The 26,472-nt window shown below is 38.8% G+C and overlaps 1 protein-coding gene across 14 annotated transcripts in view; it reads left to right on the top strand.

The window, feature by feature from the left end:
- Positions 1-26,472, top strand: part of NRXN1 (neurexin 1) — a 4,168,553-nt gene that overhangs the window by 2,724,246 nt on the left and 1,417,835 nt on the right. For all 14 annotated transcript variants that reach the window (XM_044054788.1, XM_044054802.1, XM_044054867.1 and 11 more), the window contains 2 exons: positions 8,902-9,283; positions 18,573-18,763. In XM_044054788.1, coding sequence (XP_043910723.1) covers positions 8,902-9,283; positions 18,573-18,763 — 573 coding nt within the window. The remainder of the gene's footprint in view (positions 1-8,901; positions 9,284-18,572; positions 18,764-26,472) is intronic.

Genomic DNA, 26,472 nt, shown 5'->3' with positions numbered 1-26,472 from the left:
GGTGAAAAGTATAAATTCCCAGATCTTCACTGTACTGTGATCTCCATACAAAGTTGCAAATCAAACATATGGTCTGGACCATATGAATTTCCAGTTTCTGAAAATGTGTGTGTATATGTATATATATATATATATATATATATATATATATATATATATATATATATATATATATCTATATATATATATTTATATATATATAGATAGATAGGTATTGCATTTTTGGGAATCAAGTACATTGCTTGGTGCTCAGGCAAAGGGACAGGTTATGCAAATGGTGTAAAACTAGCTGCTTGCAGGACTGAGAGACCTACCAAGATACAGATTTATGGGCGTTAATGAAATCCTGCTGTTCATTATTGTTTTTCTTTCAGCTTTTCCCGGTTAGGGGTCGCCAAAGCAGAACTCCAGTCCGCTAATGATTGGCAGTTGCTTTTTACGGTGACAAGCTGCCAGCCCGATGCCCAACCGTCAATGAAGGCATGCCTATTTACACATGTCTTTTGAATGCCACTCGACCGTGGGGAGGACATGCAGACTCCACACAGAAGGCACTCCAGCAGAGAATCGAACGGGAGGACCTCTTGCTGTGAGGTGACAATGCTACCACTGCACCATGAGATGATAGGTAACGGAGGGATTTAAGACTGTGAACAGTAGATGAGAGCAGAAGATAGAGACAGGTAGCTCTGCATGACTTGCTCTGACTTATCAGACTCAGATTGCAGATATCTTCTACCACCATATTTTCCATTCATGTATAGTAGCTACCTCCTATGTATTTTACTTTTTATTCTCATTTTGTCCCATGATCTTTCTGTGGCTATCAAACCCTACCCTCTTTGATTCATTCTTTCCCCATTTTAGTGGTATCCAGGAACACTGAGCACATCATCCTACAGGTAGTGGGTGACTTTTGTTTTTCTTCATCTCTTAAGACTTCCCACTCTTTGCTGTGAGATATTGAAATACATGTAAGTCTAATCTCTATTTGGGGCTGGTGCATGTTCCTATGTGCCTATAAGACTTAGAGTGACAGTGTTGTGGTGAAGGTTAAAGCTCACACTTTCAGTGTCCTTCCACTATCACAGAAGAAGTCTGCCTGAAACCAGGTCAGAAGAAATAAAACCACTACTAGGATATATACCATTCCTTCTGACTGGATGGGTGATATATGCCATTCCTTCCAACTGGATGGGTGTGCAGGCAATGACTGCTAACTCACATTCTTCCCCTGTCAGCACCTCCAGTCTTTAGTCAACTAATCAAACCTAGGTCAATGAGATCCTAGTCAGAACCTCACCATTCTGTGCAGTAATGCTAGGGGAAGTCTCCCAAACATTTACTATTGCAGCTACTCACTTTGTGTTATAGGTTCATAGGGTCAATGGTACTTGCTAGTTTATTGATCGCCAAGGATCTTAAGAACCTTAGTCTTTCATAGGTTCATAGGTTCATAGGTTCATACTAGGCTATCTGCCCTAGGGCATTTATAAGCCTAGCCAGAGTGTGTTTGGCTTTCACCACCCATTTTAAATTAATTTTGCTATGCCTTTTTTTGAGGTTAGTATACTATGCCTCTGTCTAACAATGACACAGAAGTGATAGCCGGGGTAAACCTACGATCTCCCATCCACTCATCAAGATTACTCTTGAAGAGAGTCAATGTGGGACTCTGCCTAACCTGGACTGGGATTTTATTCCAGAGTGAAGGGAGCCTCTGGGTTATGAATCTGTCCCTCCAGCATGTCCTATTTATTTCAGTGCTGAGGTTCAATTCTCTCGAGCGCGTAGCTCAATGGGATTTGGATTTTCTGAGGTGCAGCATGTCCATTAATTCTGGGTTGGACATGGCTTTATACGTCAGGCACAGATCGCCTCTGAGCAGGCGGTATGCCACTGAGTAGAGTTGGAGTTTCTTTAACCTGGCAGCATATGGTATCTGTTTGAGCCCTTTGATCCTCTTGGTGAGGTACTTTTGGGGTCTTTCCAGTTGCTGCAGGTGTCTGGTAAGGTACATCCCAAAAGGGGCATTGTACTCAATTATGGGCCTGATGAGGGATGAGTAAAGAGGTACGATGACCTCCCCTGATCTAGATGTGAATCCCTTCATGATTAGGTGGGCTATATAAAATGTTTTTCTAACCACTTTGGCCACGTGGTTGTCAAATGAGAGATTGCTATCAACTTGGGTCCCCAGGTCCCTAATGACTTCTTCTGTACTTAATGGATTACCACCTATGTGGTAATTTGTGGGCACTTTGTTTTTGCCAAAGGGATGACTATACACTTTTTGGCGTTTAGCTTGTGGCCATGGCTCTGGCACCAGTTGTCTGTTTCTATGAGGTCCTTTTGGAGGATGCTTGTGTCGGCTGGAGAGTTGATTATGGCGCCCAGTTTGCAGTCATCTGCGAACTTGGTCAGCCACAGTCCTTCCGTGTTGGCCTGTACCACCGAGAAATATATACCGAACAAGAGAGGTCCCAGGACTGAGCCTTGTGGGACGCCACTTGTAACTGGTTTGGAGTCTGACATGGCTCCAGAAATTCTAACCATGTGGGTTCTGTCCTTGAGCCAGTTTGCAACCCATCTAGTGACATAGGGGTTTATATTTAAGCTGGTGAGCTTATCTATAATGCCTGAGTGGGGTATTGTATCGAAGGCTTTTGCGAGGTCCAGGTAGGCTGTGTGGACCACCTTCCCCTCGTCAATGGCTTGGTGACTGTTTCAAAGAAATCAACCAGGTTTAAGAGGCAGGATCTTCCCTTAACAAAGCCAAACTGGGTAGGATCCAGTGTCTGTAGGTCCCCAATATCTTTATTTATGAGGTCCATGATGATCCTTTCCATAGCTTTGCAGACCAAGCTAGTCAGACTTATGGGGCGATAGTTTCCAGGATCCGTTGAGACACCACCTTTGTGGAGAGGGACCACTGTGTCTGTACGCCACTCTTTGGGTACATATCCTGTAGTAAGGCTAAGATTGAACAGTAGTTTTATGTTTGGGTTTAGCTCTTCTTGGAGTTCATGTAGGACGCAGCCCGGGACACCATCTGGTCCCATTGATGCTGTGTTTTTTGCTTTGGAGAGGGAGGCTCTTACCTGAGCATCTGAGATGTCAGGGGGGCAGCACTCTGTTGGGATAGATATTTGCCCTTTTGGTGGGGAGGGGGGGAGAAGTTTGCACTGAACCTGTCGGCTAGGATGTTGGCAATGTCTGTGGGCTCGGTGTATGTTTTGTCATTTTGGACTAATTCTGAGCATATCTGGGAATTCCCAACCAGGTTCCTAACATAACTAAAGAAAGCCTTGTGATTATCCTTAGTGTCCTGTGCAATTTTTCTCTCGAAGCTGGCCTTAGACGATTTTATGAGTGCCCGTAGTTTTTTGCTAATACTGATCAGAGATGCCTTCCCTTTTTGGGATTTTGCTCTATCATGTAGTAGCTTCCTCCTTCTATTGTATAGTTTGTTTATGGCTGGGGTCCACCAGACAGGATGTCTGCCTTTGGAGGATTGGGTCTTGGTTTTATTTGGGATTGCATGATCCATGCATTCCTGAAGGTGTTCATTCATAGAATGCGTTTATAAAGGATTCTGTGGTCTGGGTCGTATTTTCCACAGGCCCGGGGGCTTTGAAGGATTTCGTCTCGGTTTTGAGGCGTGAGAAATTTGCTTTAGAGAAGTTTTTCACTGTGGTTTTCTGGGAAGGGGGTGGGGTCGGGATGTGAATATCCAGTGAGATTAGTTTATGGTCTGATCTTACCAGTGAGGGATACACTTCTGGTCTGGAGCATAGTGTCCCCATGTTGGTGATGATCAGGTCCAGTATGTTTTCCCCTCTTGTGGGAGTGGTAACAAGTTGTTCCATAGCATTTGAGTTTATAAATTCTAGGAACCTTTGGACTAGGGTGTTGGAGCTAGAGTAATGCTCCCAGTCTATGTTTGGGTAGTTGAAGTCGCCCAATATAATGGTGTTTGGAGAGACCTTCATATTTTCCAGTATTCTCAGGAAGGCCAAGTGGGGTTCCTGTGTTTGGAAGGGTGGTCTGTAGCAGGCTATAAACTGGAAGGCAGTTTTACCCACAGTTAGTTGCACATGGATAGTCTCTGATGCTTCTTGCTGTGCCACCAATCTGGAGGTGTGGGTATCTTTGACGAATATTGATACTCCCCCTCCTTTTGTGGTTCGGTCCAAGTTTTGGGGCCGAAAAGAATGGTATGAGGTATAACCTGGTAGTGCTGGGGTGCTCTCGAGCCTTGAACCAGGTTTCTGTTACTGCACAGATATCGATGTTCTCTATGCTAAGGAGAGTTTCGCATCTTGAGGTTTAGACTTCTGGCGTTGAGTAGCATTACTCTTAGTTTCTTATCCCTTGTGATACCTATGGAGGTGGGTTTGTCTTTGAGCCTTGCCTAAAAAGGCACTGTGGGGTAGCAAGAGCCTTTGCCAATATCCGAAGCCCAGGGTGACAGGTGCAAGCCGCCCCTGAAGCATCGAGGCTTGTCGAGCATGTCATCCCAGGCTGACAGGCATTGGATCCCCTTTGAATGACACCAACACTTAAGCCAATTGTTGAAATTGATCATTTTGTCTTCATATTGTGGCATCATTCTTGGTGAGGGTAAGATGCTACTCAAAGTCAGGGTCATGCTGGCCTGGGCTACATGCTCAAAGAGCTCATCTATGTCTCTTTTCATGTAGTCCAGGGAGGTACGTCTCAGGTCATTCTCACCAGCATGGACAATGACTGAGTCATATATGTACTTGCCTTGGAGTGACCTGAGTGCTTGTGTTATGTGGTGGATCCTAGCGCCCAACAGGCAGCTCACCGTGACCTTCTCCTTGTTCAGCCTGGTGAGCGGGACGTCAGTGTGCCTGACGATAGAGTCACCTATTACAAGTGTATCAGGTGTGTTGTTTAGCCTTTAGGGCTGTGACTGTTCGGCACACTGGCTTTGTGAGCTATGTGTTGCACGTGTTTTGTTTTGGGGTAGTGGTTGCTTGGGTGTCTGCTTTGGAGGTCTCTGCTGCTTAGGCAGATTTTTATTTAGAGCCTACAAGTATGTTTTTGTGTGTTTATGTGTTTGGTTTGTTGTCGTGGTAGGTCTATGTGAGACTGGAATTGTAGTGAGTGTGGTTTCCTTCTCCTCCTGACTGGTTATCATTTCCATGGTAGTCTTTAGCCCTAAAAGTTTGCATACAAATGATGTAGATATGGGTCATACAAGGATATATTGTGGCATTTACATGTTTCCCATATTCATTAGTATATGTCACATGAGTGACAGAGGTACTTAAATGGGATGAATTTGTGGTTACCCATCCATTTGTCCAAAATTAGTCTGCATAGAGTAGGAAAAGTACTTCTCTTTGTGTGGAGTGAAAGCTGTTTCCATAGAATCAGTATTGTCTGTGATAAAAACCTATCCCCAGCATGTTCTATTTATTTTTCAAGAGATTTAAACCACTTGAGTGGGCATTTATGATACCACTGGACCTGAAAATGTGTAATAGGTCTGATAGACCAGGATCTGTTGAAGTTCTCTATGTGAGGAAGAGACAGCATCTCAGTGGGCTATATAATAATGAGAAGATGGACAAATCTTTGAGATGTTCTGCTACATACCTCTCAACTGTACAGGTTTTCACAGAATGACCAGATTTTTGCCTCATATTTTTGGTGTGTTCCCCCTAAAATCTGTCCCTTTCTGGAAAATAGCTGAGTATTGAGGTAATTAAATAATGGCAAACATTTGAGTTTCAGACTCCACTTCCTTCGGAAAATTCATGCTAATGCAAAACCTATTACTCTATCAACTTTCTAAGTTTGTAAGGGCAATATTTAAAACTGTCCCTATTCATACCCCCATCATTTTAGGCTCTGTCCAGATTTTTTGCTCTAAGAGGTTGAGAGGTATGGACCGTCTGCATAATTTTTACAATTTAGTTCCTTAAATTCTTTATTGAGAAACCCATGTGGTTGTTCCAGTTATGACAAGTATTTGGGAAGGTACATACCGAAAGAGACATTATACTCATTAATCAGTCTAATGAGTGCCAAATACAGTGCAACGATTACATCCCTGGATCTAAACACAGTACCTTTACACACAAGGTATGTGATGAAAAGGTTCCTCCTTACAACAGTGAATGCATGTGATTAAAGTACAGTTCATTGTCAACATAAGTTCCCAGATCCCAAACTAATGAGTCAATTTTCAGAGGTATGTTGTCAATATGATAGCTACAAGGGTGTTTACTGCAGGATATGTTTCTACACTTCTTGGAATTTAATTGTAGTCCATGGTTTTGACAACAGCTATTTGCTCAAGACAGGGAATCTTGGAGGACTGAGTGTCCTTTGGGGAATTTAACCTTATTTCTCAACTGTCCAGAGTTTTATAGAATGTCAAGGTTTTTCCCTCAGATTTTTGGTCTATCCCTCATAAAATGTGTGGTTTTCTGGAAAATGACTGAGGATTGAAGTCACTAAATAGTGATATATGTTACAATTTCAGACTTCATACCCTTCAGAAAATGCTTCCTAATACAAAACATATTGGAGGAGGTAGATGCACCCACTTTAACTTCCTAGTTTCCATTTAATACCCACTTATCTACCCAGTGCATTAAATAGGAACTGACATTTAGCTGAGAGAGTGTATCTGCGTACTAATGTCTGGGATGGTGCCAAACATAATTGCAAGATCTGGATACGTGGTGTGCCCTGTTTTATTTTCACCCATTATTGCAGTAACTTGTTTTGACAAGTCCTGCAAGTTAAGTATGCTAAGAATGCAGGACCTGCCCTTGATGACTCTGAAGTGGGTTGGTCGATTCTGTAGGTAATCGTTTATTAATTTCATAATGATCTTTTCTATAACCTCACAGATGAGAATGGTCAGGCATATGGATCTATAATTACCTGAGTCGTCTCATGTCCTACCTTTGTACAACAGAATGACTGTTGCTGTCCTCCATTCATCCAGCAAGTAGCCTGTTTTATGGCTGTTTTGAGGCTAGTACTAAATAGCTTCTGTAGGATATCAGTCAAGTTATTGTTTCAGACTGACAAGTAGTCAGCCTGGAATGCCATCTGGCCTCATAAATGTAATGCTCTTGGCATTTGATAGCACTCTGAGAACTTGTTCTTCATAACTTTGCATCCTTTATTTCATTAGGGATTGATATATGATGGTGGAAGTAGACTCATTCTTGGAGAACAGTTTATGCATGTTTTTGTTTACACACAAGCTAAGAGACCATTAGTCCATTTGTGCTGCATTGTTTGCTGACTGTTAATCTCAAAATGGTGGCAGCTGTTAACATATTTTCCAGAATGTTTCAGTTTCCCTAAGTTGTACAGCTTTTTGTTAAACAGAGATAATTTCTTTGAAGGACCTTTGGCAATATATTTTCCAAATATTCCAATTACCTTTCATTGCCAGAATCAATAGCACTTCAACAATCTCAAATCAGAACTATGTCTAATATAAGGGTTACAATTAGACAACAGTTACAAAACTTTCAAGTTGTATCTTTCGGCTTTTCCCAGTTAGGGGTCGCCACAGCGAACCTCCAGTCTGCTAATGATTGGCAGTAGATTTTTACGTACTGAGTTGCCAGCCCTGACGCACAACCTTCAACGAAGGTACGCCCATTCACGCATGTATCCACACAGAAGACGCTTTACTGAGAAGCGGGACGTCTTACTGTGAGGTGACAACGCTACCGCAGCACCACTACCGCAAGTTACAAAACTTTCAAGTAAATTACTTAATTATAAAAATACCTTCCATTACCTTGTAATGAATGGTTTTACAGTTAAAGAGATGACAAGAAATGCCTTGCTATTAAAAGAAATGAATTGTTTGTCATCTTTTAAAAACTATTTTTCAGTTCATAAACATTTTACTAATAGCAGTTTTCAATTCAATCTGATGTATTAGGAATAAATCATAGCCATTTTGCCAAGGTTTCTTCAACAATAATTACTGATATCAAGATGGGAGAACAATTACACAGAACAATACTCACCAGATGAAGTCAGACTAGCTGGTATCCGCATATACACACAGAAACATTTGTATAAGCCCTGGTCTTTCAAGATGCACTTTTCTAAATAACTAAAGTGAAAGTGCATGACAGACTGATGGGTGAAAACTAATGCAATGCTGGCACAGTAAAACAAGCTGGAAAATACACATTTAGAGAAGTTATACATGCTTTTTGTAAGGATTTGTAGTTCATGGAGTTTTTCACTTAGTATCTGTACTAGTATGCTGTTTGGTATGTGAAATAGATCTTCTTTACTTTTGCTCGAATGAATGTAGTTGTGAAACTTGAAGGTATCACACTGTGACACTTCTTCATTATGGAATAACTAGTGACTCAGGTATCCTTACTTTATTAAGAATGTTGAGTTTACTCCACACGAGGAAATATGATATCAGAAAGTGGTACTTGCTAATTATATCACATTTATTTATAACCTGCTGCATCATTTTTAAATGATAGCAGGCTTTTTGCAATTTGCTTTCAGACATTCTAACACCCATTACAATCTGCTTCATTTTAGAAGTGTTATTATGGTTAGTTACCGAATAAATAGCCATGTTTATACAATGAATGTTTGTACTAACTGTGAACATCTGCTTAGACTGTATGTTTTGACTTTTATCAGACAATGAACATTAACAAGTATATTCTTAAAACTCTATCCCTGCTATAAAGATAACTGAAAATGTTTACATACAGATATGGGAATTATTTTGGTAAAAATGATATAATAATTAACTGCAGCAACAGTATGTAATGATATTACTTATATATCAAAATTTAATTAAGTATGTAATGACATATATATATCTCTTTTTCTACCTGGCATTTCTTTTCAAAGGTCAAATGTCAGGTGATCATACAAGACTTGAATTTCACAACATCGAAACTGGAATCATTACAGAACGGCGATATCTTTCAGCTGTTCCATCGAATTTTATTGGCCACCTACAGAGTCTGACTTTTAACGGCATGCCATATATCGACTTGTGTAAGAATGGGGATATTGAGTACTGTGAGCTGAATGCCCGATTTGGCTACACGAACATAATTGCAGATCCAGTTACATTTAAGACAAAAGCAAGCTATGTTACTCTGACCACACTACAAGCTTACATTTCTATGCATCTGTTTTTCCAGTTGAAAACAACATCCACAGATGGCCTTATACTGTATAATAGTGGGGATGGAAATGACTTCATTGTTGTTGAACTTGTAAAAGGGTAAGTACAGAAGTTTCAGTGCAGTGACTGAAAGTGATGTATTTGTGCACATTAAAAAAGTTCATTCTTCACTATGTAAAAACTGTAAAACTTTGGACTTGGCTCTTTATCACTTCAGGTTATATATGATTCAAATATCACACTTCACTTTTAAAGTCTGAGGAAAACCTACCCATTCAGTCTAAGAAAGTAGGTGTAAGAAGAAAGGTGTGGGCATTAATTGACAGAGAGGAGTGCAAAATATTAAAATAATTCCTTCTAGAAATCTCAGATTCTCTGTTTTTTCCTCTGAATTGGTTGATGATTCTTTAAATATACTTCTTTCAGAGTGTGATTTAAAATCAGCCCACTGAGCTGTAATAGCGTTTTACACAAAATACTTTATTCTGTGTCCTATCTCTTTTTATTAACCATGTATGTTTCTTACTGAGCTTAAAAGCTGCAGTCTTTTGGCAGTTTTAAGCACAAAGCTTCCGTTATGGGATTATAAACTCAATGTGTAGGTGGACTTAAAGGTGCAGATGCATACAAACTGCATGTCTGCACTCAGAAACATGTGCATGCAAACACACATGCACGTGAACACACACACACACACACACACACACACACACACACACACACACACACACACACACACACACAGACACACACACCACACACACACACACACACACACACACACACACACACACACACACACACACACACACACACACACACACACACACACACACACACACACACACGCACACGCGCACACACACACACACACACACACACACACACAAGAACCAGTATTTTTTTAAATATTCTGATATGCACTTTGAAACGTTTGAGCCATGGATGAAACAATATGTATTGTAGACATACACAGTAATAGAAAGGTATTTGACATTTTTACTGTTTCATTGGACATATGTACAATCTATATTATGCTCAGTGATTGAATGGCATCTGTCCACATGTTCAGATCATATTTATTGACTATGTTTTGTACAACATAGACAGGCTTTACCACTGAATATGATTATAATTATTTTTGCAGATAAAACCACAGTCTTAAAAAGATTTAGTTGGCAATGCACAAAAAAGATATTGCTTTCATCCTGATAGGCTCACTATATTTTATAATACATGCTTTTGTTATACCCTGAAAGGAAACCCAGATAAATCAAAGACCAAAGTAGATGGGATGTATGCAATAAAGACAAAGAATATAGTGAAATGATAATTACAGTAAGCTTGCCTTTATAATGATGTGTTTCACTTCCTAGGAAATTATAGGATACATGCTCGTATTATTGCAAAGCTTCCTATCATACATATTGCGTTCTGCCAAACTTTTTTATATTCATCTCAATACTGCCATTTGAATTAGACTGTCTGCCTACACATTTAAAAATATCTGTCTAATATCTGCAGTGACAATAGTATGCAAAAATTTAAAAAAAAAATTGCTACAAGAATTAAATGTTCGCATTTAAAGTTAAATCAGAAATTATTTGTGTTTATGCTTTTCATAGGCAGCCGTAAAAGCATCTTCCTGTAGTCCAGGGTTTGATTCTTTCAGCCTCCATTTGTCTACTCCATGTCTTTTTGCAGGTCACTTAACTAACACCCTCAAACACCTTGTAAACCGCAAGTCTAGTAACTCCTTATGAACCTGTACAATTACCTCACAAGATTCACAAGACCAGTGTTAGTAGTAGTACATAGGTATTGAATAAAATATTCACATTTTAAATTTCTCAGCCAGAAACTTCATTTTGACTGCATTTGTGCCAATGCAAAGTCTAAAGCAGTTATTATTGCAACCATATACTCTGTTTATACTAATGCTAATGTTATTACTCATTCATTCTGTATTAGTAGGGACAGATTTTCATTTTCTACTGTGCATACTCTTGTATTTTGCATTCTAACAGTAAGGACAGACTGTAGTAACCCACCGTGCATACTCATGCATTATACATAATAAAAGTAACAACAGACTGTAGTAACCAATCATGCCCACTCACACATTCTACATGATAAAAGTAAGGACAGACAGTAGTAATCTATTGTGCATACTCATAGGTTCTCCTTACTAAAGGTAAGGGCAAACTTATGCTTTCTCCATGATAAAGGTAAGGGACGATTGTAGTAGCCTACATGCATGCTCATGCATTCTGCATACTAAATCTTATTTGTGTTATAATTTTCTTTATTTTTCTTTTTATTCTTAAATTTGTGATAAATCTAGAATCATTCCCCTTTACAAATGTAAATTAATACTCATAGATTCTATGTTAATAATATTGCTGTATTAAGTTCTAGATCTGATATTGTATTTACTGTTAGACTTCCTGTATCTACTGTAACTTATGCTGTATATATTGTTTGTCATGCTGCATTTACTGTTACTAATGTCGTATGTACTATCTCTTTTTGTGGAGCTTTTCTCCCCAGGCCTCCACTGAAAATGGACTCTGCCCAGTAAGACTTTCCCCGTAAACAAATGTAAAATAGGTTCCTAGGTGTTTACTAGGCTAATGACTACAAGGGCATTTTAAGAATAGCCATACATCCCAAAACTCCGACAAGTTCTGGTACCCTTGATAACTGTAAGCAGAGGCTTGGAAGGTGAAACATTTACAAGAAGGGGCCTAGGAGATGAAATGTTTACAGGCTGCCTGTGTCCATTACAGACATAGGTGCCAAGTCAGGGATGAATCTCCAGATCCCCATTCAATTGTACAAATTACACTTGAACAGGATTAGGGAGGAACTCTGCTTCACATGGATGGTGAGCCTGTCCCACAGAAGGGGTAGTCTCTGGGATATATATGTATCTCTCCTATTTATATCATAGGCAAGGTTTATGTCTCGTGGTGGTGTTTGTTTTGAAAATATGCAGGAGGTCCATCAAAGTGGGGTCTAACAATGCCTTGTATGACAGGCATAGATCACCCCTCAACAAACTGTATGAGATAGAACACAAGGATAGAGCCTTGAGGCAGTTTGCACAGGACATGTTACTTTACCCTGTATTCGTTTAGTGAGGAATCCCTGTGGATGTTACAATTGTTGGATATGCCTGGTTAGGTAAATACCAGAGAGGACATTGTACTAAATTATAGGTCTGATGAATGCTGTATACAGTTCAGCAATGACTTCATTGAATCTAGATGCCATACCTTTGTTTATAAGTTGCACAACATAAAATTATTTCCTGACTACTGTAGACATGTGATGGTCAAAGTGTAGATTACTTTGTATGTGTGTCCCTAAGTCTCTGACTACTGGGTCAACTCTTAGGGGTGTGTTGTCAATATGATAGTTACTAGGGGTGGATGACTTCCTGAAGGATACTATTATGTATTTTTTGTCATTTAGTTTTAGTCCATGGCTTTGGCACCAGTTGTTTGTCTGCCTCAATCGTTCCTGGAGAACATTTATGTAGGTGAGCAATTCAATGAGAGATCCTAATTTGCAATCATCTGCAAATTTAGTCAGTCAGAGGCCATTGACATTTGGCTTAACTTCAGAAACGTACATGCCAAAAAGGAGAGGTCCCGGGACTGATCCCTGAGGGAATCCTCTTGTAACTGGTCTCTTTATAAAGATGTACTCCCCAATTCTAACTTCTTGAGCTCTGTCTACAAGCAAGCTGGCTATCTGCACAGTTGCATAAGGGTTTGTACCTAACCTCTTAAGTTTGTCAACAATGCCTGAGTGAGGGATTGTTTCAAATGCCTTGCAAGGTCAAGGTTGGCAGTGTCAACCATTTTGCCCTCATCCATTGCTTTAGTGACCTTCTCAAAGAAGTTCACCAGGCTGAGTAGGCATGACCTGCCATTGATGAAATCACACTGGGTTGGGTCCAGTGTCCGGAGGATTCCTATTTTATTATTGATAATTTCCAAGCTAATTCATTCCATGGCTTTGCATGTGAGTCTGGTGAAACTTATAGGTATGTAGTTTACAGAGTCTGTAGAGGTCCCACCTTTGTGCAGAGGGTTGACTGTTGCTGTTCTCCATTCATGAGGCATGAAGCCTGTTTGGAGGGTACAGTTAAACAGTAATTCCAGATGGCATGATATGTCATGTTTTGTGCTATTTAGAAGGCATCCTGGGATATTGTCAAGAGTTTAGGTACAAATTCATATGTCACTCGGGGGATAGCCATCTGGCTCAGAGGCAGGACCCAGAAAGTTAGAACTGGGGAGTCCACCTCTACAATGAGGCCAGTTACAAGTGAATCCCTCAGTGATCACTCCTTGGAATGCTCCTTTTTGGCATTTACTTCTCAGAAGTTAAGGCCAGGGTCAGTGGTCTCTGACTGACTAAATTTGCAGATGATTTCAATTTAGGAGTTGTCATTGAATCCCATGCTGACACAAATGTTCTCCAGGAGGGTCTGACACAGACAAACAACTGGTGTTAGAGCCATGGAATAAAACTAAATGTCAAGAAATTGATAATATCAGAGGTGCCTGAAGCTTTTGAAGACTGGGGACAGGGGATGACAGGGGCACTTAGTGATCTAAAAAGGGCAATTTTTTAAAACTATTTGCTACTACAGCATACGTTCACTTGGAGGACATTTTAAGCTTAGCCAATTTCCCCTTTGGTGCTTGAATTAACATTTCCTGATTTGTGTTACCTATCTCATGGCTGATAATTGTATATTAGCCCTAGTGAGTATAAATGTGATCACACTGTAGATAATTTGAGGTGACCCATGTAAGAGATGCAGCATTTAGGAACTGTCTCTATGCATTAGTGGCATGAGGGGTAAACCTGGAGTACATTTTCTATTACCCATCCTTAGATCCAAGTTGCTTTTGAATATGGACAGGGATGAGCTTTGTTTTACTTGAATGCATAGTCTGTTCTGGATATATATCCATCTCTCCACAACATTCAGTTTAGATACCTGGACTGAGTATTTCTGATGCCATTTGACTTGCTGATGTTCGGTAGGTCCATCTGTATTAGGTCAGAGGATGCCTTGTATGCCAGACATGTCACTTCTAAGCACTCTGTAGGAAACTGAGTATAGGGATAAATCTTTGAGGTGGTCCATGCAAGACCTACTGTTTAGGATTTATATCCTTTTAGTAAGGTATCTCTATGGGTATCCAATTGTTGCATGAGTCTGGACAGATACATGCTCAAGTGGACATTATACAAAATGATTGACCTAATGAGGGCTTTGTAAAGTGGGACAATAACATCTCTAGATCTAGTCACAATCAATTTGTTTATAAGCTGTGCAATATAGAAAGACTTTCTTAGGACTGCGGGCACATGTTGGTCAAAGGTTAGGTCACTGTACACACAAGTTCCCAAATGCCAAACAACTAGTTCAGTTCTCAGGGGGCATTGTCAATTTGCAGTTCCCTGGAGGAGATGACTTCCCAAAGGATACGATAATGTATTTCTTGGAGTTTAGTTTCAATTTGTTATTATGACACGAGTTATTGTTTGGGACAAACCTTCCTGCATGATGGTTAAGTCATTTGGGGATTCAATAACTGCTCCTAGCTTGCCGTCATCTCAAACTTAGTCGGCCAAAGCCCTTTGGTATTTCCTTTTACTTTTGAGATGTATATGCCAAACAGGAAAAGTCTCAGCACCAAAATCTAGGAGACACTATTGGTGACTGGTCTCTTCCCCTATTTTGATCTCCTGCATCCTGTAAGCAAGCATACGTGTATACATTATTTGATTCACCTTCCTAATAGTATTAAATTATATTCCTTGTATAATACAGCACCACTTGTTAGAATGTGTTTTAAATTTGTAGTTTGGAACAGTCTTCTAGTGAGCAGTGAGAAACAAAATGTATGAACCAATAATGACAAAACTACCCATTTCAGAAAATTTCTACCAAAAAAGGCCACTCAAACTTCTGTCATTACAATCCACCAATATCAGTAAATATGCAAAGTCTCTGCAGAAATAAGTCATCTAAATAATTCTGCACCAAAAGCAAGTATACTACCTGTCGTGCTACTAACAATGCAAACAACTTAGCATAAGTAGCATTAAACTTCCCTTCCCCTGAATCACTCAGCTCCTTGTAAAATCCACTTGATGATCAATTAAATCTCTCAGCTTCGCAGCACAAGAAATCTGGAAAAAGCCAAAATTTATTTGGGAGGGGGAAAACGCCCAAAACCAGGGGCACATTTTAAATATTGCTTGTATAATCTTAGAAAGTTGCTAAAATAAAGTGTTATGTGTTACCGTGTGTTTCCTGTAAGACGGAAAGACTGAAACTTAAAGAGCTATCATTATTTACTGAATTCAGTACTCACTGATTTGCCAGAAAAATACAAATTTTAAGAGGAACAGATCAAATGTACGAGCCAAATATTCTGTGAAAATCTGGACAGTGGAAAGCTATGGACTCAACTCCCTGAATCACAAGTGGTGGTATGGGTAGAGAATTCAGGCTCTTGTTTGAGCCTGAGTAACACTAACCACAAGGTATACCTAACTTGGGCATTTTACGCACACGCACAAACACACACACACGCACACACACACACACACACACACACACACACACACACACACACACACACACACACACACACACTCATGACTCTGGCAGCACCAATGGAACAGCAGCAGCATAACTCTTGTAACACAAAGCAATAAGAGAACAAGAACAGCTAGTTTAGTTAGTTTAACTTCCCTGCTCGAATCCACGTTAGCATAAAAACTCCACTTAATTAATTTTTTCTGACAGATTCTGCAGCTGTAAAGGTTGAGGGACTCCCTCTCCCCTTGGCTCTATGGTTCTGGCACCCATGGATAATAGTATCCTTTGAGAAGTCATCCATCCCTGGTAACTATCATACTGATAACACACTCCTTAGAGTTGACCCAGTAGTCAGGGACTTAGGAACACACATAGATAGTAATCTAGCCTTTGAGCATTGCGTGTCTACAGTAGTGAGGAAAACATTCTATGTTGCGCAACCTATAAACAAACATATGGCATCTCATTCCAAGGAAGTCATTGTTCCACTGTATTCTGCATTCATTAGACCTATCATTGAGTGCAATGCCCTGTCTGGTGTGTACCTAACCAGGCATATCCAACATTTGGAACGTCCATAAAGGTTCCTCACTAAAAGAATACAGGGCATAAGTAAAATGTCCTATGCAGACTACCTCAAGTCCTTATCCATGTATTCTGTCTCCTATGGGCTTTTGAGGGGAGATCTATGCCTGGCATTAAGGGCATTGTCAGAACCCACTCTGATGGACTTCCTGCATATCCACCAAACAAATAGCACCAGAGTTACCCATGCTAAAGACTTAAACCTTATGTGTGACATAAATAGTACCTGCTGGAGAGATGGGTATGTATCCTAATGACTACCCTGTCTATGGAACAGGCTCCCCATCCATGTGAAGCAGAGTTCCTCCCTAACCCAATTCAAGTGAAACTTGGACAATTGGATGGGGAAATGGAAATTCATCCCTGGTTTGGCACCTATGTCTCTAATGGACACAGGCAACATGTAAATGGTTCATCTTCCAGGCCCCTGCTTACACTTGTCAAGGGTATCAGAACTTGTCAGAGATTTGGGATGCATGGTTTGGCTTAAAAAGACCTTTGTAGTTGTTAGCCTAGTAAACACCTATGGATCTATGAATCAATGAAAAAATAAGGTACATGAGGGCGAGGGAATCAAACCCTGTTCCACAGCTCACAGCATTAACCCCCTTGCCAATTGTTCACTATCTTCTCACTGCACTGTTAATGACACATTTATATGCCTGTATTTTTAATTCATTTTGAGAAGATGTCCATATCAACCTAACCTTCACCCATATAATTTGTTTTGCACCTTCACTCTACTTTATTCTTCTTACATTATTGTATTATCTTCATATCATCAAAAAAATGCAAGCTTAGATTTAAAACCTAGTAGGTCTGTACAGCTGTTATGGTATTTCAATTCTTCCAGTTATTTACCTTGTTATGTTAGTTTACTGCAGAGTGTATGTAGTCCTAACCATAATGTTGTCCTAAGCACTGGACACTTGACCAGTTTTTTTTACTATCCCAATCTCCCATTACTGTTATATCATCAAGAACTAGCCAGCATCTGCCTCAGAAATGTCATAAGTATCTGTTACAATGTATCAGATGCTGGAGGCTGTTAGCTGTGCTTCAGACTATAACATTTACTGCAGGCCTCCAGGGCTATACTCCTGCAGCACTGATTTGCACATTGTGCTAATTGTCCATAATGAAATCCTTAGTGCACAATGTGCTTTCTCACAGCCCCTTGGCTTGATTATAATTTAGTCCCAGTGGTATGCTATACACATCAAACTGATGTCATTCTTAAAGGACAATTAGGCCATGTCCTGGAGGCAGCAGGCAGAGAAGGGTATGGGGAGCAGACAGCAGTTATGGCCAAAATTTGCATTTATTTCCCTGTTGAACATTCATAAAAAACACTGAGGATATTTAGCGACACAGTTGATATATCATGAACTTTAAGGCAGTCCATAGGCTGTACAAATTGCGCAATTATTACATGATATTTCATTTTCAATGAAATCTTCAGTTCATACAATTGAATTTCCTTTTAATTAATGGAATGATCCTTTGATGATATCTTACAGTCATATACCATGACATGACACAAGAAATGAGCTATATATTATATAAGTAATTAGAGCAAGATTACAGATTGTACAATGCATGCATAATGCAACAACTTATACAGTACAATTCGCCAAGTCTACAGTGATTTTATACATTGTTTAAAAACTATTAGCTCATAGCAAAAGCAAAATATCTTACAGTCAAAACATTTAGGAGATCACATAATAAAGATCTTAAAACATATTTAGTATTTCCAGGGTATAAGCAGGTATTAAATCAGTATCAAATATTCCTAAGGTAGCACTATCAGTTAATCAGTCAAACATTGTATAAGCCACTAAGTAAATTAATAACAGACAAGTTCTACCTGTTAGCAAAGAGATACTGTATATGAAAGAATTGGTGTGAAGCGTGAGTATTGTAAGAGCAGGTTGATAATGTGAGTCGGTATACTAATGCTGATTTCAAGTGAAATGGGGGAAACATAAACCATCTGACCCCTACTGGATCAATGGTGTACGATGTCTTGATAGCCACTCATTACTGAATGTCAATAATATGAACTGAGTTTTATAAAATGTGAATAAATGTATCTAATTGAAAAAATAATTAACTAAATAAAGGAACAAACAATTTACTGGAATTACTTTCCTCTGTTTGCAGGTATATTCATTACGTGTTTGATTTGGGGAATGGTGCTAATCTCATCAAAGGCAGCTCAAATAAACCCCTCAATGACAATCAGTGGCATAATGTGATGATATCGCGAGACACCAATAACCTCCACACTGTGCGGATTGACAACAAAATCACTACACAAAGCACAGCTGGAGCCAGAAATTTAGACCTGAAAAGTAAGTGTTGTCATAGTTCTACAATGTCAGTGACAACTAACTTGTAATTGTAGGCTGCATTTTCTTTTTTATTTGTGTTAACCACATATATGCATGTGCATAGTAAGTGGGCATCTGTTGTACTTAACATGTAATATAGCTAAAACTAGGAGACAGTACACATGACAAAATGCAGATAAAAGTAATTTAATGGGTATAAGCAATTTCGCATTGTATCCATAATGCTTCTTCAGATACAAAACACATTTAAAATCAAGCAGTCATTTAAAACTATTCTGGTGTCCTACCAACTCAGGATACGTCAGAAATCACATGTTCTTCTGACACAATGTTATTCATCTAATAAAGTTTCAAAGCTGTCAGCAATATCCATTGTATAAAACTTGCTGAACTATTTTTAACATATAAAATATGTAGGAAATGTGTGATATCACTTGTCTATATAGTATGTTAATAAAAGTCACATGTGTATTTCATAACTACTTCCTGTATAAAAACAAGTTAACCATAAAAGGCATGTATAAATGCCTAATCTTATTTGACTACAATGAACAATAAACATTCACATCACAACAGATACAAACCTGTGATTTAAGTTTAGACATCATCTCAAATGATTACTGCAAGCAAGCAATCTAAGTTAAGAGAACATGAGGACGTTCTTAACTTAGAAATGAGTTGTAAGCTGTTGTTCTAGGCTTAGTATTCTGTTTACAGTAAAGAACATTATAATAATGTCTTGGATTAATTAAAACATCATGCACATGAAATTTGTGTAGAGTGCCTTGGTCTTTCACAAGAAAATCAAACAATGTAAGCTATGCATGTTATATTTGTTTAGGTCTGATATTTATGAAGTACATTGCAATTTATGTGAGAGAGTTTTAGCAGTCGTGTTGCTGTCAGTGTGCTCACCACCATTTCTTATACAGTGATTGCTTGCTTGCAGTAATCATTTGAGATGATTTCTAAACTTAAATCACAGGATTGCATCTGTTGTAATGTGAATGTTTATTGTTCATTGGAGTTAAGTAAGATTAGGCATTTATACATGCCTTTTATAGTTAACTCATTTTTATACAGGAAGCATTTATAGATTAGGTTCATAGATTAGTAGTAGGCTAACTGCCCTTGTGGGCCATTTTAAGCCTAACCAATTACTCCATGTGAGGATCAAACCCTGCTTCTTGTTTTTGTAAGAAACACTTTAAACATTATGTCAACCTCCCACCTTATGAAATACAAAAGTGACTTTTATTAACATATTGCGTAGACAAGTGATATCACACATTTCCTACATATTTTATATGTTAAAAATAGTTCAGCAAGTTTTATAAGATGGATATTGCTGACAGCTTTGAAACTTTATTAGATGAATAACGTTGTGTCAGAAGAACATGTCATTTCTGACATATCCTGAGCTGGCTAGACACCAGAGTAGTTTTAATTGACTGCTTGATTTTAAATGTGTTTTGTATCTGAGGAAGCATTGTGGATACAATGCGAAAGCACTTATAGCCATTAAATGACTTTTATCTTCATCTTGCAGTGTGTACTGTGTCCTGGTTTTGGCTATATTACTAGTTTGTTTTACGTGGAGTCAGTTTCATCCTTCAAGGTGGTTTTGCTGCATATTATACTTAATATGTGTTTTAACTTCAGGTATTTGATTCACATCATTACTACAACAATGTGAATACATGACAGTAATGGAATATTTTCAACAGGAGCTCCTTTTATATTATGGATGTCTACTCAACAAAATACAGTTTATAGAATGGGTTCAGAAATGTTTACAATGCAGTCTGTCGTCAGTAGTATAAAAATGTATAGCAAGGACAAGAAATGACAAGCAAAGTATCTGACCACAAAATCAAAAAAAAAAAAAAAGAAAAAAGAAAACAGTGCACTGACTGAATTTTCTGCACTAAAGCAGAAATAACTGCAACTTAATTTGCATTTGAAAATTAGGTGTTTTTGCAAATTGCAACCCCCCCTATATAAACTAACAGTAAAATATAATGCAAATTCATCTGATTTGTGCTGGCAAGTAATTATTCTGTAGTTCGACAGAGTTTTCATAAACTTGGTAAAGCCGTTAGATAAATGCTGCATTTCTGTAGTACATAACCGTAGAACCAATCCATACTGTGACTCCTTTACTGCAGTATTTTATAATATGTTTGTCTGAACCACAAAAAAAAAACAGGCTCTCCAGGTTGCTGTACATAATCTTATGACCTCACATTAGGAGTCCAGTCACTTCTATTTTCTTTATTTGTGTTTCCTTTTTGTTGCAAAGATTTATGCTCCTGTAATTCTCCAGGCTGACCTCACACTATGATATCACATTATTTCCTCCCTAACTCTAGTCTCCCTTTTTTTCTGTTCATTTCTTCTCATTAGTATACAAAACCTTGCACTCCAAATATCCATTCTGCTTGTCTCACCACATTTTTTTCTTCATCTCCTCCCTTTTCTAACCCGTTTCACTTCTTCACTTTACTTCACTTTTTCTTTCCTTTTTGTTTTTTTTCTTTCATCTCTTTTTCTTGCCACTTCTTCCCCTTATCAGTTTTTGCTTCTCCTGGAAAAGGACAAATATTGACTGTTGATGAATATTTTTACATACAACAATAGTATCTACATTCAACTATGTATTTACAACACTCTCCTGCAGTTGATTCATGTTGTTTTGTTAGCCTACACTTCTACATATCTCTTTAGTATTATTTATGCTTTTTCATCTCTGTTATATTATTATTGTGGAGCTTTTCTCCCTGGGTCTCCGCTGAAAATGGGCTATCAGTTCAGCTGGACACTCCCAGTAAACAAACGTAAAATAAAATAAAATAAAAAAAATGTATTTATTCATTTATTTCTTTATTGGATTTCCAACAAAGAACATATGCACAAAAGAAAGAGTGCAAATTAGTGCGCAGTATGAAAAGTGTGAAAAACAAAAGGAATCCAGTTACTTCTTTGGTATGTAAATGCATTTTAATAATTTTCAGTCACATGTAAAGGCACAGCCTGGGGTATGTGAGCAGCATATCCACCAAAACAATATTAAAAAAAACACGCAGAAAATGAAATAGAAAATAAATTAAAATAAAAAAATAACATAGTTATGCCATTAGTGTAAGCTTCCACTGTTCGTGAAGAGTATAAATTACATCATTCATATAGTGCTCAAAAATCACAGGCTTCTTAATAGAGCAGCCTTACTTAAGTTAGCCACTGTATAGGAGTCTTCAGCTGCATTACAAACACCACCAATGGGCAGCTTGACAAATGCCAGACTTCCTTTTACTAAGTCTTAGTGAGACTAATTGCAGAAGTCATCCAAAGCTGGCATCAATTAGCAGGCATGTAGTCCAGGGACCCAGTCACAGACAGCAGCCATGCACAGTATGACAGACATTTTGAGTATGCTTTGTGGCCTATGTGAAAAAAATGCAACCACTGCAGAGATGGCAGAACAACCTTCACCACATTTAGGATGACACGGCATATAAGAATTTGGAGCAGACACATCTGCTAAGGGCAGAAGTAGCTGAACTGGGATCTGGAAAATGCCCATCATGGCAACACAAGGTCCATAAGCACAGTGCATGCTCACATGCTAGGGTGACAGAGATAGCGCAGACTCTTCTAGTGACAGCATCACTGTCACCCATGACCATGACTGCCCCCATTCTGGGTGTGGATAATCTCATGATCATGGCTAACTCTCATGCAGAGTCACTGCAGTTCTGCTACACTGGACTAGCTGTTTTGGGTCCACAGTTCCACTCTATCCCTATCTTCATTTTGCCTAATGAGTGCAGCTTCTAGCTCAGGCCATCCTCAGGTTCATGTCTCCCCACATGACAGGTATCATATCTGTTATGCATTTTCTCAAAGTGCTACATGAGCCTTCATGCAGAACACATCCAGCCGCAACTCTGCTGGGGTGTATGGTACACCTGGCCAATGTTCTTAACATGGAAACTTCACTCTGATACAGGAGGATGAGCTCTAATTCCAGCAAACTTGTTTCCTACTTGCATGTTTATACATACCAAAATACTGACACCATCGTTAACCTTGTTGTCACTTATCATTATGCTGTACCCCACCTGCGCATAAGATTATGATGGTTGGGAGAGTGGCCTAATGGTTAAGGTGTTTGCCTTACAAACACAAGGTACAGGGTTTGAATCTCACAGGGGATAATTGGCTAGACTTAAAAAATGGCTCGCAAGGGCAGTTAGCCTAGTACTAACCTAAGAACCTATGAACCTATGGTGACTCTGTCCTGTCCACCCCTCAGACTTGTGTACGTAACCTAATGTCTAATGTACAGACTGGCTAAGCAATGAAGAGTATGCACAGCCTGAATTTGTTAATGCATGCATCATTTTTATTATGGTCCATATGCCACCTTTTTTTCCAGTGATTTAATATACTCTGTCTTTACCTCACATGGGGTACCATTGCAGTCACTTTCTTCTCAGACAGACTCATTGCCTGACTCTTCCCCACTGCTGCTACAAGTCTGTCAGGGAGAAATGCAAGGTTCCCAAGCTTGTATGCTACCATATTGTATAACATGGTGCAAACCACAAACTGAAGGTCTCAGGTACATAACAAGTGAACCACCTAATGTATCCGAACAGTGCAACTAAGCCTTCTTCAGTAATAACAGACATGACGATGTTCCATGTCTGTAACAGTACAACATTGTATGTCAGCTCTGCCATGGTATTTTGTTTCATATCAAGGTCATCAGTCATGGTTCAATGGCATAATCTGCATCACATGCCACAGAAATATGCACGTACCATTATGACTGGCCTGCTACCTTTATCAGTGGGAAAAGTATACCCAGAACTCTATGACTGGGAATGCATGAACTTGCCCTTACTATCTACCCACTGAAGAGTCACCCTACATGAAACATTGGTAAACATCATGTGTTTCAGGAGCGTGGTTCATGAGTACTGCCAGATTGATGCACAAACACATTGTATACAGTGCAAGGCATCTGGAAGTTAATGAAGAAGAAGCCCTTCCATTTCATACACCAGATGCTATGCAGAGCATCTGGGGCCTTGAAGTCGATATGGGTGCAGTCAGTTGTCCCCAGCACTTCAGGCAAATTGGATATATCACAGAACACCGGCATATGGTTGTTTACTCAACTGCTCTTGGAAAGCATATTTGCTCCATCTAATGCTATATCTTCATATTAAAGAAATAGTGTAGACTTATAATTGATAACATCTTACCACAAGAAATCTTGACAAAGCCAAAAATAATGCGGGGACAAAGCCCCAAAATCAGGGACCATCTTCCCCTACCAATGCTTTAAACACCTAAGCTGCTAATCAAACCCAGGTCACTTACATCACAGTCAGGGTTTTTCCTTCTTTGTGCCATTGCACTGGTTATTTATTGCATTAGCAGGCATTTTGGAGCTATTAACTACTGAAGGACTGCAGATGTGTGTAGAAAAATGCATCTCACAATATGTGGGTGTGTATACATGTGTGTGTGTGTGTGTGTGTGTGTGTGTGTGTGTGTGTGTGTGTGTGTGTGTGTGTGTGTGTGTGTGTATGTGTGTGTGTGTGTGTGTGTGTGTGTGTGTGTGTGTGTGTGTGTGTGTGTGTGTGTGTGTGCGCGTTCATGTGCACAAGTGAATTTGTGTGTGTGTGCGTGTGCGTGTGTGTGTGTGTGTGTGTGTGTGTGTGTGTGTGTGTGTGTGTGTGTGTGTGTGTGCGCAAGTGTGTACATATGTGAATATATGCCTCTGTATTATGTTATACCCTTGAAGAGGTTAAGGGATTATAGAGATACAACTTCACTTTATATTGATGATTTACAGATGCTGCAGCTGCTCCTGATCTGCTATGTGTAATTTGGCTATGATTGCTTTTTATCTCACATTTAGGTAATGAATGATGTATCTACTGCAGAGATATTTCACATGAATGTGGTGCTTTTGCACAGACAAGTTATAACAGCAGATGTCCAATAAGCTGCGATGTTACAGATTTTGATTTAAATATTTTTATTGATTTATTAAAAAAATACTTAAAGGGTATACAGCCAACAACTTACTTGATTGAAATCAACATTCTTCATAGAGATAGCACCAATAATTAAACAGAAGGTGGTCATTATTTTTTTAATAATACTATTTTATTGAATAATCTGACACCTATTCCAATTAGCTCGGCAGTGACTTGCACAACTCTGTGCCAGTTTATTGAAATGTTATGCATTTCAACAAATTAAATATATTACATTTCACTTTGATAATCAACATCCATTTCAAATTTGACCATATCTACTATTTGGTCTTCTTTATACCCTCATCTTCAGTTAATACCAACATTGGCTTTAAAATAGCAATGATATTTAAGAATGATTTATGTCTAGGTTTTTCTGATATAACACACAATAAGTCATACCTACTAGGCTTCAGTACAAGTAACAGAGTTATGTCTTCTTTTATATCTTCAGTTTTATTTTCAAAAATGCTTATAGTCTTCCAGTAACCATTAATTCGTTTTTTGCAGTAGAATTGAGCATATCTGAGCACAAAGCACATTCTGCAATATTGAGATTGAGTAATGGCTCACCAGAACTGTAGCTGACTTCAGGGGCAAGTCAACAAGCTGTGTCCATTTCTGTGCTCCTCAAGTTAGACTTGCGAAGATTTTTTTTTTATTTTAAAATGCAGCAAATCAGTTCCTACAGATATAATAAGCACCGTATTGCAGTTTAGCTTCTATACATGGAGCAATGAAGCGCTTCAGCTTGGACTGCTAATGCACTCTGCATTCATTTCTGAATGCTATTTGTGTACTACTTCCTGATTAGCCATCAGCTGATCATGTCCCCTAACATCTTGTGGTACAGGCCACCCCTTCATCCAACCTTAGCTAGGCCTCTGGAGTTTACACTCCAGTTCTTCTTGCAAAGCTTCAAAGCATGCCTGTTTTTTTTTTTTGCTCCATGTAGTAAGACCCTGATCAAAAAGTCCAACAATTAAACTGCAATTCCTCAATGTTCAAGAAAAAAAGAGTGGACATAACTGAATGAAAAACACATGAGTAAATCAACAAAGGTTAAAACAAAGTGTACACTGTGTGTATACATTTTGTACACTTTCTGAATTCAAGAATACCCTAACACAATGGTTGTGCTTTCTGCTCACTCAGAAAAATTGCACTAAGTGTACACATATTGTACACTTTATGGTAGCCTTTATGAATCAAGCCTTTGTCCCATGAAAAGCTAGCACTTTTGACTAAAACTGGAGACTTCTTAAACCATTTTACCAGAAGATGACATAACATCAAGAATTTTTGCAGGATATGATAACAAAGCAAACATTCTACAAGAGCCAAACAACCACTTTGAAAATCAAAGCTCCCAAAAAGAACTAGGCTAAGCCTAACTTTTCTATAAAGTAGGCTTTATGGTTTTCAACTAAAAGACTAATCTTTTATTCTGTTTTGATTAGTATATGTGGCCATGGCTGTTACAGTATTTTTTTTTTTATCTGGAAGTTCGTCCTGTTTTTATTCAGCCATTTTTAGGATGATGCATTCATTATATGTTATTTACTTCTGAGGATGTGAGTCAGTTGGCTTTTTGCTCTTGAGTGGATGTTATGGATATTTGAATAGGACATATGACTCTGTTATCAATTTGTG

This window comes from Protopterus annectens, chromosome 1.part2 (assembly GCF_019279795.1).
Source record: "Protopterus annectens isolate FY-2018-M chromosome 1.part2, PAN1.0, whole genome shotgun sequence".
Taxonomy (NCBI): domain Eukaryota; kingdom Metazoa; phylum Chordata; order Ceratodontiformes; family Protopteridae; genus Protopterus; species Protopterus annectens.
Note: the sequence above shows the minus strand (reverse complement) of the source record. Positions and strands in the feature narration are given on the sequence as shown.